Source organism: Macaca fascicularis, chromosome 16, assembly GCF_037993035.2.
Source record: "Macaca fascicularis isolate 582-1 chromosome 16, T2T-MFA8v1.1".
In the NCBI taxonomy this organism is placed as follows: domain Eukaryota; kingdom Metazoa; phylum Chordata; class Mammalia; order Primates; family Cercopithecidae; genus Macaca; species Macaca fascicularis.
In genome coordinates this window covers 81,623,626-81,639,952 of record NC_088390.1, presented here as the reverse complement: position 1 = coordinate 81,639,952, position 16,327 = coordinate 81,623,626, and the positions used below count along the sequence as shown (strand labels likewise).

Here is a 16,327-nt window from a genome sequence, read left to right as displayed (position 1 = left end):
ATGTGCAATTTCAAAAGTACTTAAAGCATTATGGAAGGCTAGGTCTGGAAAAACCTTTTGACAGGTATGTGGAAAATATTTGCCTGGCGCGGTGGCTCATGCCTGTAATCCCAGCACTTTGGGAGGCCAAGGCGGGCAGATCACCTGAGGTCGGGAGTTCGAGACCAGCCTGACCAACATGGAGAAACCCCGTCTCTACTAAAAACACAAAATTAGTCGGGCATGGTGGTACGCACCTGTAGTCCCAGCTACTTGGGAGGCTAAGGCAGGAGAATCACTTGAACCCGGGAGGCAGAGGTTGCAGTGAGCTGAGATTGCGCCACTGTACTCCAGTCTGGACGACAAGAGTGAGACTCTGTCAAAAAAAAAAAATTCATGGTTATAAATACGTATATTTTTTATCTAGTTCAATTTGATTTCAGTTTCCCCACAAACCCTTCCTGACCATCTCCACTTGCTTAACACTGAGCTCATTTGTATACAGCTGGAGTTCCCTTTATTATTATATTTATATTCCCTTTATTATTATATTTACATGTTTTATGTAGGCATTTATTTGGGAATATTTTAATTATTTGTGTTTGTCCTTTTGACCTTGATCCACTCTAAGCTTCACGAGACAGAATTTGTTTTCTCTTTTATTTGTGGCTTTCAAAATACTGATCAGAAAGCAGTATTTGTATTTGCTCTCCTACTGACCCTTTTTTTTTTCCTTTCTCCTTGCTACTGACTCAACTGTTGAGGCTTCTGTATTATAGAGTAAAGTTGAAAGCAAACTCTTTAGTGCCTAAAACTTGCGAAGAAAACCTTCCATTGCATCCTCCTTGCTCTTCCTAACACTTGTCTTCTTCTTTGTTCTGTCCCAAGATAAAGCCACCAATCCTTCCAACCGCCAGGAGGACTGGGAATACATAATTGGCTTCTGCGATCAGATCAACAAGGAGCTCGAAGGGTGAGTCTCAGCACTGTGGGGGCAGCTGAGGGAGCGGACTGGGAAGGGGAACAATCATGGCCAAGGAGGGCCAGCCAGGTAGCCCCAGGCTTAGTGCACTGAAGTGTGTTCTGCTTGTCCCCCAGGCCACAGATCGCCGTCCGACTGCTGGCCCACAAGATCCAGTCCCCGCAGGAATGGGAGGCACTCCAGGCCCTGACAGTAGGTCCTTCACTCTCCGGAGATGGAAGCTGCAGCCCTTCACCTGCCCCCGCCATTGCTCATGCCCCCGCCATTCCTCATGCCCCCATAGTGGTTCTAAGGGCTCATCCCAAAAGCCAACAGAAAGTCCTTGATACAGACTAGATAGATCTAGAATCTGTTCAGCCAGCCGTTCCACAAATGTGTGTGCGTTGTGCCAGGCCCAGGGACAAAGTTTCTGTGACTCGGTGTCCCAGGTGCTTTCCACAAGCTCACCAACAGTTGTGCAGGGGGTGGGAGGGATGTTTACATCCTGTTATCTTTGAGAAAGATGACAGCGTATTTCTCCTCCCTCCACTGATCTCCTTAACTGCAGTTAGGTGACTGCAGTGCCATCCCTGCCAGCACAGCCACACGGTTAGCGTGTGAGGCAGAGGGCTAAGGAAGTCAGCGCAGAGTCGAGGCCCTGAGCCTCCTGTGGGGCAGGAGAAGCCTTTGTGAAGAGATGCTGACAGGGCTGTGTTGATAGTTCAGAGTTGGCCGGGGGAAGAAAAGAGAGGTGAGTCCATTCATTCTGTAGTTAAACATCATGCCGGTCACTGGCGAAGGTGTCGCACTGATGGCTGAGTCCCCTGGGGCAGATCTTGGTGTCTATTCAGACTGAGGGAATTTAAGGCATGGAATGGTGCCTGGCCCTCAGTGCCTCCACATGCTCCTAAACCAAAGAGCAGCCGAGATCTGAGGAATCCGGGGCTTTAGCCCTACTGCGTTCGGGTCCTGGAAAGAGAAAAGAAATATTATCTAGCTCACATGCTCCCCTCAGTCGTGTTTGCTGTAGAACGAATTTCTTAAAACAGTGATTCTCAGCGGGGCATGGTGGCTTGTACCTATAGTCCCAGCACTTTTTGGGGCCTAGGCCGGGAGGATTGCTTAAGGGAATTCAAGACCAGCCTAGGCAACATAGTGAGACCCTGTCTCTACAAAAAATAAAAAAATTAGCCAAGCATGGTGGCACACACCTGTGGTCCCAGCTTCTCGGGAGGCTGAGGTTGGAGGATGGCTTGGGCCTGGGAAGTTGAGGCTAAAGTACAGTGGTGATCATACCACTGCACTCTAGCCTAACATAGCGAGACTCTGTCTCAAAAAAAAAAAAAAAACAAAACACAAACCAGTGAATCTCAACAGGGCCCTCCAGGGAACATTTAGCAATGTCTGGAAACATTTTTAGTTGTCACACGTCGGGGTAGGGGTCCTCCTGGCATCAAGTAGGCAGAGGCCAAGGATGCTGCTCAACACACTATAAAGTGCAGAGTGGCCCCCCGTGACAAAGAATGAGCAGCCCAAAGTATCATCCAGGCCTCATCTGAGAAACCCTGCTTTAAAATGCAGAAGCCAAGAAAGGGAGCATGGACAGTGCACCCCACCCCGCCTTAGAAACCGCAGTGCCAGGGACCACAGGCAGCACAGGAAAGCCGAAGCGTAAGTTAGGGAGATCAGTGGAGGGAGGTAAAATACCCTGTCATCTTTCTCAAAGATAACAGGATTTAAACATCCCTCCCACCCCCTGCACAACTGTTGGTGAGCTTGTGGAAAGCACCCGGGACACCGAGTCAGAGAAACTTTGTCCCTGGACCTCACCTCCCTCATTGTAAAACACAAGGCCAGAATCTTTAAGGAAGGCACCTTCCAGGACTGGCATCCAGGCCTTCTTGGGGTCGGGTTCTCGGGGTTTCTTGCTTTAGTCCCTGCCCAGCTTTCCCAGCAGAGGTTTGCAGTTGGAGGGACGTGGTCTGTGGGCGATCCCATTGCTTAATTGCACTGTCCCCAGGCAGTGCACACCGCTTTTTGTGATGAGCTCCTTCCTGTGGGCGTGTTTATTCAGCACTCTGGGTGCCAGGGGTCTTGCCAGTGCCAGGTCCCAGCCCTGAGCGCACCCTCACTCAGTGCCTCTCCTCTGTGTGGCTACAGGTGCTGGAGGCGTGCATGAAGAACTGTGGGAGGAGATTTCATAACGAAGTGGGGAAGTTCCGCTTTTTGAATGAGTTAATCAAAGTCGTCTCTCCAAAGGTCAGTCAGCGGCGGATTCCTCGCTCTTAGGGACTTCTTTTGTGTTCATTTCCATCTCCCATCATACTGGCTTTCACTGCCCATCCAGCATCTCCAAGGAACTGAGATTATTCGTGTCTTGTCCTTAGAGAGCTAGGCCCTGGAGGTAACGGGATGACCAAACAGGCCACAGGGACTAGCAGCTTTTTCTGAAGCACCTACAACCCAAATCTGACAGGTGATGTGGCAGTGGCTGTGTGTTTGTCCAAGGTGAGAGCCCATGTAGTATGGGACTCTAGGCTCCTGGCACACGGCAGTTGTGGGTTTTGTGGGTTTTCTTGGCCTGTCTCTCGTGGATAAGGGGAGCTGGCCTCCGTCATTGCTCCGATGCTCAGCTGGCCATGTTCTGTTGCACGCTGGTGTGGCACAGCTCTGGGCCCCCACTTAAAGCAGAGGGAATACTTTTTCAGGCTAAAGACATTCTCATAAACACCCTCAAGATAAAATGCAGTTTGTTTCTGGCAACTTGTGTGTGAAAATGCAGTGATGACCTCCTGGCCCCCTGCCTATCCACAGACTGGATCCAGTGGACACAAGCACACCACAGGGAGGTCCTTCCCCTCCCCACGCTGTCTCACACACACTTGGACACCTGTGGGTTTTGAGTAGGACCGTAGCTGCTGAGCAGCCATGCCATTGCTGTGAAGGGAACCTTACACTTTCTCTGCCTCAACACTGCAGTTACTAGGTCCTCTCATGTTCTCTTGCCGTGTAGTACCTGGGGGACAGGGTGTCTGAGAAAGTGAAGACCAAGGTTATTGAGCTGCTATACAGCTGGACCATGGCCCTGCCAGAAGAAGCAAAGATCAAAGACGCCTACCACATGCTGAAGAGACAGGGTACGTGTCTGCCTGCCCACAGCCTCCAGGCAGCCCTCGAAGGCTGGCCCAGGCAAGGAGAGAAGGGAAAGTTTGGGATCCCCAGAGTCCCTCCTGAAGCGAACAGCATTTGTCCCCAGGCAAGGCTGAGTCGGGTTGGATGGGATAAGGTGTAGCAGCCTGCCCTCCACCCCACTACCCTTTGCAGGTCTTGATCACAGGGACGTGGCCCTTGGTGTATGAGGAGGGGTGACAAGGTGACCACAGCCTGAGTGCACACGCTGCCATGTCCCCTTTCAGGCATAGTGCAGTCTGATCCACCAATTCCTGTGGACAGGACGCTGATCCCCTCTCCACCACCTCGTCCCAAAAACCCTGTTTTTGATGATGAGGAGAAGTCTAAGGTAAAGAGCACCCTGGGCCTGGGATTTTCTCAGATGAGAGGGGGTAGCACCAGGGGAATGTGGTTTGCACTGTGCTGCGGGGAGCTCTCTGGGGTCTCCCCGGGGTAGGGATGCTACCTCTTCCCTTCACCTCTGATTTTCTCCTCTCAGCTTTTAGCCAAGCTGCTGAAAAGCAAGAACCCAGATGACCTGCAAGAGGCCAACAAGCTCATCAAGTCCATGGTGAAGGAAGTGAGTGGGTCCTTCAGGCACAGGGTGGAGGAACCCATGACCACACAGCAGAAGCCTCTTTGCCCCTGGACACAGCCTGTTTTGTTCTCCCCTGCTGCCAGCTGCCCTACCTGTGCCCCGGAGGCTGAGAGTGGGAGGAGGAGCACAATAGCTTCCACAGGAGCATGGAAGAGAGGAGTGGGACGGGAGCAGGGATGTGAAAGCAGAAGTGTAGACTGGGCCCCAGGCACCCAATACTGGAAGGAGCTTCCGTGCCTCTGCGCTTGTGTCGTGGGGTAAGGTATGACCTGGCGGAAGTGGAAAGACAGTCAAGTGAAGCTCTCTTTCTCCTGATCTTCTTAATTGGGGCAGGATGAGGCACGGATCCAGAAGGTGACCAAGCGTCTGCACACGTTAGAGGAAGTTAACAACAACGTGAGACTGCTCAATGAGATGCTGCTTCATTACAGCCAGGAGGACTCTTCGGACGGGGACAGAGAGCTGATGAAGGTGGGACCGTCGACGGCAAACGCTGCCTCCCGGGGCTACGCTGCCCTCCAGGAGCTCAGCCAGCATTTGCTGAGCACCTGCCTTGTCAGAGACACAGGCTGTGCACTTGGCAGCGTATTCATGACCTTACTCATCTGCACAGCAGCCACGTCAGTAGAGAGTGGCGTCCCCATTTGCTGCCTGGGATCAGCTGATTTGCCCAGGGTGTAAGGGCTGAATGGAAACCTGAGTCTGACTCCAGAGACCACGCCCTCAGTGCTCACCCCTGCTCTCTGCCTTTCCTTACTGCTTTGGGGACGTTGAGACAGAGAGGCTTCCTTGTGACCCTGATGCCCATGTGGTGCAGGCCATGGTTGGGTGGATATTTTGAGTTCTGAGGAGCATGCCAGCCTGGAAGGCAGGAGGGGACTGACTTCCCCTCATCCATCCTGGTAACTGCTACCTAAACCAACACCCTGGGTGACGTGGTGTGGTGGTGGCTGGTGGCAAGAAGACGTGCGCTGTGGTCCCAGCTCTGCTGGTAACTGACCATGGCAACTGGCAGATCCCCGTCGTTTTCTGGGTGTGAACCCTGAATGAATCAGATGGTCTCTAAGGGCCTGTGTGGTTTGATTTTTATGTCTTGAGTGTCTTTCAGGAGCTGTTTGATCGGTGTGAGAACAAGAGGCGGACTTTATTTAAACTCGCCAGTGAGACTGAGGACAATGATAACAGTTTGGGTGAGTGAAAGAGCAACTGTCAGGGATGAGCCAGGCGTTTAGATACGTGGGTGGGAACTGTCACAACAGGAGTGAGAAGTCTCTCTTTCCTGCTCCAGGGGACATCCTGCAGGCCAGTGACAACCTCTCCCGGGTCATCAACTCTTACAAAACAATTATTGAAGGGCAGGTCATCAATGGCGAGGTGGCCACCTTAACCCTGCCTGACTCAGAAGGTGAGATGCTCTGGTCCCCAACTCTAGACTCCTCCAGACCAGCCTCAGGTCACGACCATGAAGCTGCGGGTGTAGGCTGACCAGCGTGGTGTTGCACGAGGCCCGAGGGGGTTCTCTGCCATTCCAAGCAGTCCTTCAGCTTCCCGGAGGGCTGGAGATGTGGGTGGGAATTTCCCCGCCTGCTTTCTCAGGCTTGCTTTACAGCATCCCCTGGCAGAGATGCCATTGGATTAGGCCAGAGGCTGGAGCAGTAACCACTGTGCCTAGGGTGCTGCCTCCTGCCACACAGCCACTAGAAGACCGCTAATTATTCCTGTTCCACTCTGTTGACCCATCCAGGAAACAGTCAGTGCAGTAACCAAGGCACGCTCATCGACCTTGCCGAGCTGGACACGACAAACAGTTTGTCCTCCGTGTTGGCCCCAGCACCCACTCCACCCTCCTCGGACATCCCGATCCTCCCTCCACCACCCCAGGCTTCAGGACCTCCACGTAGCCGCTCCTCTAGCCAGGCCGAGGCCACCCCGGGGCCCAACAGCACAAGCAACGCCCTCTCCTTGCTGGATGAGGAGCTGCTCTGCTTGGGTACGACCCGCAGGGGACTGTCCATCCCCTGACAGGGCTCCGGGAGGAAGAAGGGTGTGTGGAATTAGGAGGAGTCCTGAGCGGGGCCCCAGTGTGACTGTTGAGGTGGGCAAAGAGCCCTGAGTTGTAGGTAGTCAGTGAAGTTCAGCAACCCTGAGGGCCCCACAGCCATCCTCCCGGTGGACTCTGCCTCCTGCCCTGCACCCCGTTCCACAAACCCCCCACTTCTGCATCATGGACTGGAGGGCTCCATTCCCCTCTGGAGGCTGCCTGCAGAACAGCTTCTCCCTGTGCCTTCACCCATTGATGTCACTTGTCACCTGACCAGGCAAGGCGGGGCTAGGGCTGCCCAGCTCAGTCTCTTCTCATCCAGTTTTCTTCTCTGTTGTCAGGCCTCGCCGACCCAGCCCCTCATGTCCCTCCCAAAGAGTCAGCTGGGAACAGCCAGTGGCACCTACTCCAGGTAGGGGCACAGGATCGGTGACAGCACTACTGTGCCAAGGACCTCCACTTTCCAGTGTCATGTCTCCTGGGCTACAGTTAGCTGTCCTTTCCCTCCAGAGCCTGCCAGCTGCAGCGGGGAACAATGAGTGTTTCCGGGTCTGTCTTCCGTGCGGTCCTTGGAGGGCTGTGCCCCGCTCCAGCGGCAGCCCCTCCCCGCCAGCCCTCGGCTCACCACCTTTTCCATTGCTCATAGAGGGAACAGTCCGACCTGGACTTCTTCAGCCCCAGGCCGGGGACCACTGCCTGTGGCGCCTCCGACGCTCCTCTTCTCCAGCCTTCGGCCCCCTCCTCAAGCAGCTCCCAAGCTCCACTGCCGTCTCCCTTCCCAGCTCCTGTGGTCCCAGCCAGTGTTCCTGCCCCCAGTGCGGGCTCCTTCTTGTTTTCTACTGGAGTGGCCCCAGCTTTGGCCCCAAAAGTTGAGCCTGCAGTCCCTGGGCACCATGGCTTGGCATTGGGTGACAGCGTGTTGCACCACCTGGATGCCCTCGATCAGCTTCTAGAAGAGGCCAAAGTGTAATGAGTGGGAGGAGATGTGGGGTTGGGCCTGAATGTGTCAGAACCAGAGCTAACTTTGAAGGGGTGGGGGTGCCTTGTAGTCCCATCAGTCAGGCTGGAAGGCAAGGGGTGGGCCTGGGTAAGAGCATGGCCAGGGGCCTTGGGTGAGGGTCAGTCCAGCTCTGGCTGGCTCTCTGATGTGCCTTCCATCCTTCCCACCTCCCAGGACCTCAGGCTTGGTGAAACCTGCCACCTCCCCTCTCATCTCCACCACCACCCCAGCCAGGCCTCTCCTGCCCTTCTCCACGGCACCTGGCAGCCCACTCTTCCAGCCGCTGAGTTTCCAGTCCCAGGGCAGCCCCCTGAAGGGGCCTGAGCTCTCCCTGGCCAGCATCCACGTGCCCCTGGAATCGATCAAGCCTAGTAGGTGTTGGAGGCTTGAGGTGGGCAGGGCAGTGGGGCCTACAGCCACAGAGCTGTAGGACATGCGACGGGTGGATCCAGGCACTGTTTGCAGGGGGTCCCTTAGAGCCAGGCAGTCCTCCTTGCCTGCATTCTTGGCCTTAAGCTCCTCACTGAGCGCCCCTCCCAGATTCCATAAGGAAGCATTGGATTCATCATGGCCACGGAGTAGCCTTTGTCCCCTCACCGCCAGGGCTCTGTTGGGTGTCTCTGGTGCTGCTCCTCCCACACCCACGTGCCACGTTCTTGCAGGCAGTGCCCTTCCCATCACAGCCTATGATAAAAACGGCTTCCGCATCCTCTTCCACTTTGCCAAGGAGTGTCCCCCAGGACGACCTGACGTACTGGTGGTGGTGGTGTCCATGCTGAACACAGCGCCCTTGCCTGTCAAGAGCATCGTGCTGCAGGCTGCAGTGCCCAAGGTACTAGTGTCTCCCTGGGGCCAAAACGGCTTTAGCTTGACCCTATTGTGTGGAGGCCTTTGCAGCCAGCAGGTGGCAGTGTGTATGTGCACTGTGGGTTCCATCTGGGGCACCTGCCAGCTGTCTTCAAAGGAGCTTCTCTCTTTAGTCAATGAAAGTGAAGTTGCAGCCACCCTCTGGGACAGAACTCTCTCCATTCAGCCCCATCCAGCCACCGGCAGCCATCACCCAGGTCATGTTGCTGGCCAATCCACTGAAGGTGAGTAGCAAAGCACCCGGGGTCCCAGCCTGAGGCCCCAGCTGCCCCAGATTAGGACCTCAGGACCACCACCTCCCAGCCGGAAGTGTTTTGACTGTAGGATTGACACATCCCTTTGCTGCCTCAGGTTAAGCAGCTGAGCGTGGTTGGGGGTTGTGGGGAAAAGGGACCATTCCTGTAGCACAGAGAGGGTAGCAGAGTAGAGGGCGTCCTGCTGAGGGGCCGCCTGGGCTGGATCTCACTTGCTGCCCTCTGTCACAGGAGAAGGTGCGGCTTCGGTATAAGCTGACCTTCGCCCTGGGGGAGCAGCTGAGCACAGAGGTGGGCGAGGTGGACCAGTTCCCTCCTGTGGAGCAATGGGGGAACCTATGACCCCAGAGGATGCTGTGATCTCCACCTTGAAGCCAGGCAGGCTGCCCTGAGACCGGGAGGGCTCTGGTCCCATCACTCTCCATGCCCTGACGACAGTGCTTATAGCTTTGATATGGAACAGGGGCACTGGGCATTTCTGCTGGGAACCAAACTGCTGCTGTGGTAACCTCTCCTTTGGCCCCTAAAAGGACCTGTTTTTATCTACCTGTGTGACTTGAAGTGGCCATATGCTGTCAGGGGTGGGGAGTGGCCCCTGACTTCACTGCTGTCCCGGGAACATGGACCCCAGGCTTGGCGTAGGTGTTTTCTTCTTTCTACTGGCATTCACTGAAGCCACCGGGGTGGGGGTGGGAGACTCTAAAGGGAGGCTGTCACGGCTCACTCCCCACAAGAGCCACATCCTCACACCTGACAGATGCACGGCCCAAGGGGCCACAGCCCTTTTGCAATTCCATGCTTCCCCCGCCAGCCAGCTCCTGCTGCCATCCCCAGGGAGGTGGGCCAAGCTCAGTGGCCCAGGAAGATACCTGGCCCAGAATAAGGAACTGGCATACTGCATAGTCCCCAGCCCTGCCTCTGGTGGACGGCATCATCCTGGAATGGCCATGGAGTAATGAGTTGTGTGCTTATCCCTGGCAGTGGCAGGCTGTGTCCTATGGACATCTTGGCAGGACATGGAATTTGGCCTCATGACAGGCCCAACTAGGGATAGGAAGGAAAATGAAGAGAGCCAGTGTTTCCCCTTCTCCAGAAGCAGGTACTCAGCTTTCTGGGAAAAGCGTGCCTCCAGCCGTGGGGACAGGCCATCCTACTGACTACCTCTTGCTTGGCATGAAATAAACTGCTATCCTCCCCTTACAATCTCCCGCCACTCTGCGTCCTACTGCTTTGGCCTCCCTCTCCTCTCACCAGATGGCATGTGGTGTGGCACCTGTGGCTGGACACAGGAGGCCTCAGGATCACAAATGTTACACTAGACGTATGTCCTAATGTGCTGCCCAGAAACCTCGACTGTTCCCCAGCTCCTGAGGGGCACTGTCAGCGAAATGCTGGGTCTGGAGGTGATGAGATCAGGGGCCACACTTGAGCCGAGTCACCAGACCCTATTGCTTCAACAGTGCTTGGCCCCAGCCAGCTTGTCCTGGCCACTCTGGCTGCTGGATGTGATCCTGGGACAGGGATTCCAAGCCTCCCTCACAAAAAAAAAAAGAAAAAACAATCACCAGCTGCCATAGACACGGGGAAGCTTGCAGAGCTCAGATGAACAAGCTCAGCAATCGGACATCTCTGGGGGAAAGGAAGGTGGCACAGACCACATTCCCTGGTTCCTCCCTGCCCCTTGCCAGGCTTCCTTATTCCTTCCTATGGATCAAGAGGTCATACTCCTTCCCTGCCCCTTGCTGTCTTTAGCAAGCAGGTTTCACTGCTTCATTAGAACAGGACAGGTCAAAAGTGAATCATTTTTCACTAAAGAATAAACCCAAGAGCTTTCCAGAGACTGGCTGCTGCAGCCCTGGGAATGTCTGGAATTACTCTGTGGAAATGGAACTTTCTATTACGCTCTAGACATTACAGTTATTTGAGTGTTACTCGTTACTATTGAGGTCAATGCTTCGTGGCAAATGGCTGTACTGGATATACCAACTCTGCTGCCCTTGTTTTGCTGCATGTTAAATAAAACCATTTTCACTGTACTTGGAATCTTCCTAATATAGACGCCATTCACTCTGATGGAGGAAAAGGTACCACCTATGAATTCCAGGTATACATGAGTGGATAGCCTGTGATAGAACTGCCCAAGGTTTTTGTTAGAAGTGCAGGTTCCTGGCCGGGCGCGGTGGCTCAAGCCTGTAATCCCAGCACTTTGGGAGGCCGAGACGGGCGGATCACAAGGTCAGGAGATCGAGACCATCCTGGCTAACATGGTGAAACCCCGTCTCTACTAAAAATACAAAAAACTAGCCGGGCGAGGTGGCGGGCGCCTGTAGTCCCAGCTACTCGGGAGGCTGAGGCAGGAGAATGGCGTAAACCCAGGAGGCGGAGCTTGCAGTGAGCTGAGATCTGGCCACTGCACTCCAGCCTGGGCGACAGAGCGAGACTCCGTCTCAAAAAAAAAAAAAAAAAAAAAAAAAGTGCAGGTTCCTGTATGCTTCTATTTTAAGGGAACTAAATAACCAAAATGTTAAGTGTTGCAGAAGAGGTGAGGCAAGATGTCAGAAGCACAAGTATACCACCAAGGGCTCTTCAAATTTCCAAGACACTGTAGGCACCATAACTTTGGGGGTTTCTTTTTTTTCTTTTTTTTTGAGATGGAGTCTCACTCTGTCGCCCAGGCTGGAGTGCAGTGGCCAGATCTCAGCTCACTGCAAGCTCCGCCTCCCGGGTTTACGCCATTCTCCTGCCTCAGCCTCCCGAGTAGCTGGGACTACAGGCGCCCGCCACCTCGCCCGGCTAGTTTTTTGTATTTTTTAGTAGAGAGAGGGTTTCACCATGTTAGCCAGGATGGTCTCGATCTCTTAACCTCCTGATCCGCCCGTCTTGGCCTCCCAAAGTGCTGGGATTACAGGCTTGAGCAACCGCACCCGGCCTCTTTTTTGTTTTTTTTAAACAGAGATGAGGTCTCCCTATGTTGTCCAGGCTGGTCTCAAACTCCTGGGGTTGAGGGATCCTCCCAAAGTGCTGGGATTACAGGCGTGAGCCACTGCGCCAGACCTGGGAGTGGTTTCTTATCTAAGGAGGCACAGGAAGACAGTTCCACATCAAATAGAACATAAGAGAAGGCTGGGTGCGGTGGTTCACGCCTGTAATCCCAGCACTGTGAGAGGCCAAGGCGGGCAGATCACAAGGTCAGGAGTTTGAGATCAGTCTGGCCAACACAGTGAAACCCCATCTCTATTAAAAATACAAAAAATTTAGCTGGATGTGGTGTGCACCTATAATTCTAGCTACTTGGGAGGCTGAGGCAGGAGAATCACATGAACCTGGGAGGCGGAGGTTGCAGTGAGCTGAGATGGCACCATTGCACTCGAGCCCAGGCAACAGTGCAAGACTGTGTCTCAAAAAACAAAAACATAAAACAAGCATTTTTTAATCTTACTACCTCAGGTTCAGACTGGACAGATAAACTCCCTGGGTGGACTCTAAGAACCTACATTTGCAACACATTTATTCCTTTAAAAAATCTATATACATTGCCATACAAAGATACCACAATGAAGCAGTTCTCAGGAACCTTCCAGTGAGCCTTCTCTTATAATTGCCCGAGCAAGATTTCGTGCCAGAGCAAGTCTCAGCATTTCCACCTTGGTGGTTTCTATGTCCTCATCCTGCAAAGCAGAGAGCACCAGCATGAGACAAGAGTAGGAAGGAGCCCTTTCACACTCCCGAAGGTTCTAGCTAATCCAAAGGTAGAGGGCACTTAACACTCATAGTAGCTTCCAGAAAATTATCAATATAAAAGAAAGCAATACCAAAGGGCCATACTGGAAATGATGAACAGGAAAGAGCAAAATGTAGAGGTCAGAACACTAGAATCCCTCATTTCCTCCTAAAAGAAGGTGGTGTGTGAATGACACAGGTTAAGGGGAACAGAGGCACATGTGTCCACAGGAGCCAGTGTTTCTGGAGGGAAGGGGAAGTCTGAGATAGAGGGAGCCTTTTCCCACCTCCATGTGGAACCATCAGCCCAGAAGTGAAAATGACCTGGAGCTGCTGAATATCAGATTCTCCACGCACAGGTCTTCTTGACGTCAAGTCCTCCAGACACTGCATCAACTCGTAAGTCTGTTCTGCTGAGAAAATCACCTAGGGAAGAGAGCCTGCCTTGCTTGGCTGCCCCCAGCCCAGGCCTGCACTGGTTGGGCAGGGGCCCACGTTCGGACGTTCTTCCTTTCATGCCTTTCGCAACAGTGTGCTTTGTACAGGAAGACCTCATTTCAAATTAAGCAGTGTTTCCTGTGTGAGTCTGGAATTCCAGAGAGGGTGCTAAGGGGAACACACGTGCGCAGGCAGAACGACAAGGGAGGAAACACACGTTGCCAACAGCTACACAACTAAGCTCCAGCAGGGACAAGCAAAGAAAACCACCCTGCTGTAACCTTCACCTGTTTTTGTTCCAAAAGGGGCAGGGCATCTGTCAGCAGAGTCATCCAGAAAGACCGAGGGGCAATCCGAGACGTCATCAAGGACAGAAGGAGAGAAGCTGCGTCAGCAAAACGCTTCTCCCCGTACATATGGTGGAACTCGCGATACTTTCCTACGGCGAAACAAGAGCACTAGGTAACGTGCATATTCCCCCAAATTGCCCAAGTGACACCTACAAAAGTCACCCTGGCCCTAAACAAGAGAAGAAAAACCACAGACCAGCCACTCTACAGAGCAGGAGATTTTTTCTATCTCCAAACTCATAGGCCCCAATGAGATGCAGACCAAGAGCGTTCAAAGCAGACTTGGAAGAACTCCAAAGAGCCAAATCTGGGGAAGCATCAGAGTCAAAATACGTAACAACAGTCATGGATTAAAAGATTGACTAGGCCAGGTGCAGTGGCTCATGCCTATGCCTGTAATCCCAGCACTTTGGGAGGCCAAGGTGGGTGGATCACCTGAGGTCCGGAGTTTGAGACCAGCCTGGCCAACATAGTGAAACCCCATCTCTACTAAAAATACAAAAATTAGCCAGGTATTATGGCATGCACCTGTAGTCTCAGCTACTTGGGAGGCTGAAGAGGCAGAATCGCTTGAACCTGGGAGGTGGAAGTTGCAGTGAGCCGGGATCGTACCACTGCACTCCAGCCTGGGAGACAGAGTGAGACTCCATCTTTTAAAAAAAAAAAAAAAAAAAAAGGAAACATGGAGGCACTGGCCTGGCACAGTAGCTCACGCCTCTAATCCCAGCACTTTGGGAGGCCAAAGTGGGCAGGTCACTTGACGTCAGGAGTTCGAGACAAGCTTGGCCAACATGATGAAACCCCATCTCTACTAAAAATACAAAAAATTAGCCAGGCATGGTGGCGCATGCCTGTAGTCCCAGCTACTTGGGAGGCTGAGGCAGGAGAATCGCTTGGACTCGGGAGGCAGACGTTGCAGTGAGCCGAGATCACGCCACTGCACTCCAGCCTGGGTGACAGAGTGAGACTGTCCCAAAAAGCTAAATAAATAAAAGACAAAAATTAGCCAGGCGTGGTGCCGCATGCCTGTAATCCCAGCTACTTGGGAGGCTGAGGCATGAGAATTGCTTAAAGTCAGGAGGTGGAGGTTGCAGTGAGCTGAGATCATGCCACTGCACTCCAGCCTGGCAGCCTGGGCCACAGAGCGAGTAAGATTCTGTCTCAAAAAAAAAAAAAAGACAGAAACATGGAGGCACTAAGGAGATGTGACAGCCAAACTCACGATCCTGGACATGACGGAGGATGTTTCTGGGGCCACTGATGCAATGGGAATATATGAAGGAAGTGCTGGGAGGTCTGATATGATCCCTCCAACCTCCCCAAGTACCCACTTGTGTCTAAAGCACAGGGCACAAAACCCAGGGACTCACCCAGGAATGTCAGTCGGTCACTGAGCATCATGGCTGGCCCCAGGTTGTCAATGAGATCCAAATCAGAAAAGCAGCCTCGCTCACAGTAATCCCTGAGGAACCTGCAGGGCCCAGCCCAGACATCAGAGCAGCAGTCTCAGGCCCACCTCAACCACCCAGTCCCTGGGAAGCCAACACCAGCGGTACCCACCTGTCTGACACAAGCGTGGCAAAGGCGGCATCCTTAGCACGGATGCTCCAAGAGAGGGCAGAACCCAGGCGATTGTTGCGGACGGCTTTCATGGCTAAGATCTTACAAATGCTGCGAACTTTGTGAGGGAAAAGAAAAGGTGAACGGCTTTCACTCCACAAATCACTCCATTCCTGAGCCCTGTGGGGACCAGAGTGGCCTCACAGCCTCACTCCACCCCAAAGCCACTCTGTGGGCTCTAAACGCAGCTGGATTGGCAGAGCTGGAAACTCAGGCTGATTAACAGTGTCTGGGCTCTGCTAAGAGTGTAAGTGCCCGTCACGGCAGGACTGGCTCCGTGAGTGTGTGTGGCTTCAAGGGTAGCAAAAGATTTTTGTTTCTCCCTACGTGTCAGCTCTTCTATTACCTCTCCAGATGCCTCAAATCCTATCTTCCTGTGGATCATGAATACCATATGCTTTCAGAAATGGTCGTGAACATGCCAACTGTCTCTCTGCAGGGTAGTAACTCATGTTTACATCACTCAACAGTGAGGGGAGAAAGGAAGGGGCAGACTTGGTCATCTTCATTCCACTCTCTCTGCTTTTCTGGAGCCACCTCCAGCACTGCTTCCCCATTGAGCCTGGCTGAGATAGCAATAGCAACCCACCTGGACAGGGAAATAGCGCCGACCCCAGCCCTGACCTCGTGGAATCAAGTGTGTGAGAAAAGGGGCGGCTCACGCCTTTCCAGGTGGTGTGTAGATTTTGTCTCGGTTCCAGAGGATCCCTAGCTTTCCTGTCCCTCCCAAATAATTATCCCATCTCTTAGTTTACCTCTTGGCGTCCACAGCCCCACCTCTCTCCAGTGTGGCTCGTGAGGAGGAGAATGGCTGGGGTAGGCACAAAGTGTGACCTCAGGGTCCCAACTCCCACGTCCCACAGATGGTAAGGCTGGGAGCAGGGCCAGCTCACCTTGTTCAGTCATCTGCCGCTGCTCACAGATCCGCAGCACCTTGAGGGCTTTCTGCTCAGTGTTCAGAGGTATCCGCTCAATGTGCAGCTCCAGGGAGACTCGGCCCAGCTTGGGGCAGTAATCAAAGTAATCCACCCCCAGCTGCCACAGGCTGCAAAGGTTCAAGGAAGACAGACATGAGGTGCTGCCTCGTGGCTCTGGGGACTGGCACCTGCAGCTCCCTTTCACTGACCCTTCTGTAGCCTGCAGGGAGCCAACCTGGAGAGAACAGTCCAAGCTCCAGTGGCACCCGCATGCTGAAGAGCACACGGCACAGCCTGCACCCGTGGGAGCCTTCCTACCTGGGATGAGCGAACAGTCCAGAGGCGTACTCCAGCAGGAGGAACTCTCTCATGTTGGAACCGAAACTGGAATAAAACATACCAAAAGACCAA

The 16,327-nt window shown here is 53.4% G+C and overlaps 2 protein-coding genes across 10 annotated transcripts in view; one reads left to right on the top strand and one right to left on the bottom strand.

The window, feature by feature from the left end:
* Positions 1–16,327, top strand: part of GGA3 (golgi associated, gamma adaptin ear containing, ARF binding protein 3) — a 26,189-nt gene extending 9,862 nt beyond the window's left edge. For 2 of the 6 annotated variants that reach the window (XM_074020399.1, XM_045376711.3), the window contains exons 2-17: positions 868–952; positions 1,078–1,153; positions 3,101–3,199; positions 3,954–4,077; positions 4,357–4,460; positions 4,611–4,691; positions 5,043–5,180; positions 5,818–5,899; positions 5,998–6,114; positions 6,454–6,699; positions 7,092–7,162; positions 7,397–7,716; positions 7,925–8,121; positions 8,413–8,582; positions 8,731–8,841; positions 16,136–16,327. In XM_074020399.1, coding sequence (XP_073876500.1) covers positions 3,116–3,199; positions 3,954–4,077; positions 4,357–4,460; positions 4,611–4,691; positions 5,043–5,180; positions 5,818–5,899; positions 5,998–6,114; positions 6,454–6,699; positions 7,092–7,162; positions 7,397–7,716; positions 7,925–8,121; positions 8,413–8,582; positions 8,731–8,841; positions 16,136–16,243 — 1,953 coding nt within the window. In that variant the 5' untranslated portion in view covers positions 868–952; positions 1,078–1,153; positions 3,101–3,115 and the 3' untranslated portion in view covers positions 16,244–16,327. Of the gene's footprint in view, positions 1–867; positions 953–1,077; positions 1,154–3,100; positions 3,200–3,953; positions 4,078–4,356; positions 4,461–4,610; positions 4,692–5,042; positions 5,181–5,817; positions 5,900–5,997; positions 6,115–6,453; positions 6,700–7,091; positions 7,163–7,396; positions 7,717–7,924; positions 8,122–8,412; positions 8,583–8,730; positions 8,842–9,102; positions 10,908–16,135 lie in introns of those variants that run through there. The other 4 variants (XM_005584920.4, XM_005584916.4, XR_012426133.1 and 1 more) reach the window with 3 other exon arrangements.
* NUP85 (nucleoporin 85) overlaps positions 12,363–16,327 on the bottom strand; it is a 33,903-nt gene continuing 29,938 nt past the window's right edge. For 2 of the 4 annotated variants that reach the window (XR_012426134.1, XM_045376712.2), the window contains 7 exons: positions 16,235–16,300; positions 15,893–16,044; positions 14,940–15,057; positions 14,750–14,850; positions 13,317–13,468; positions 12,916–13,017; positions 12,363–12,539 (listed from right to left, as the gene is read on the bottom strand). Coding sequence is in view for 1 of the 4 variants with exons in the window: in XM_045376712.2 (XP_045232647.2) it covers positions 12,438–12,539; positions 12,916–13,017; positions 13,317–13,468; positions 14,750–14,850; positions 14,940–15,057; positions 15,893–16,044; positions 16,235–16,300 (793 nt within the window). In the remaining 3 variants the exon portion in view is untranslated. The remainder of the gene's footprint in view (positions 12,540–12,915; positions 13,018–13,316; positions 13,469–14,749; positions 14,851–14,939; positions 15,058–15,892; positions 16,045–16,234; positions 16,301–16,327) is intronic. The other 2 variants (XR_012426135.1, XR_285516.4) reach the window with 1 other exon arrangement.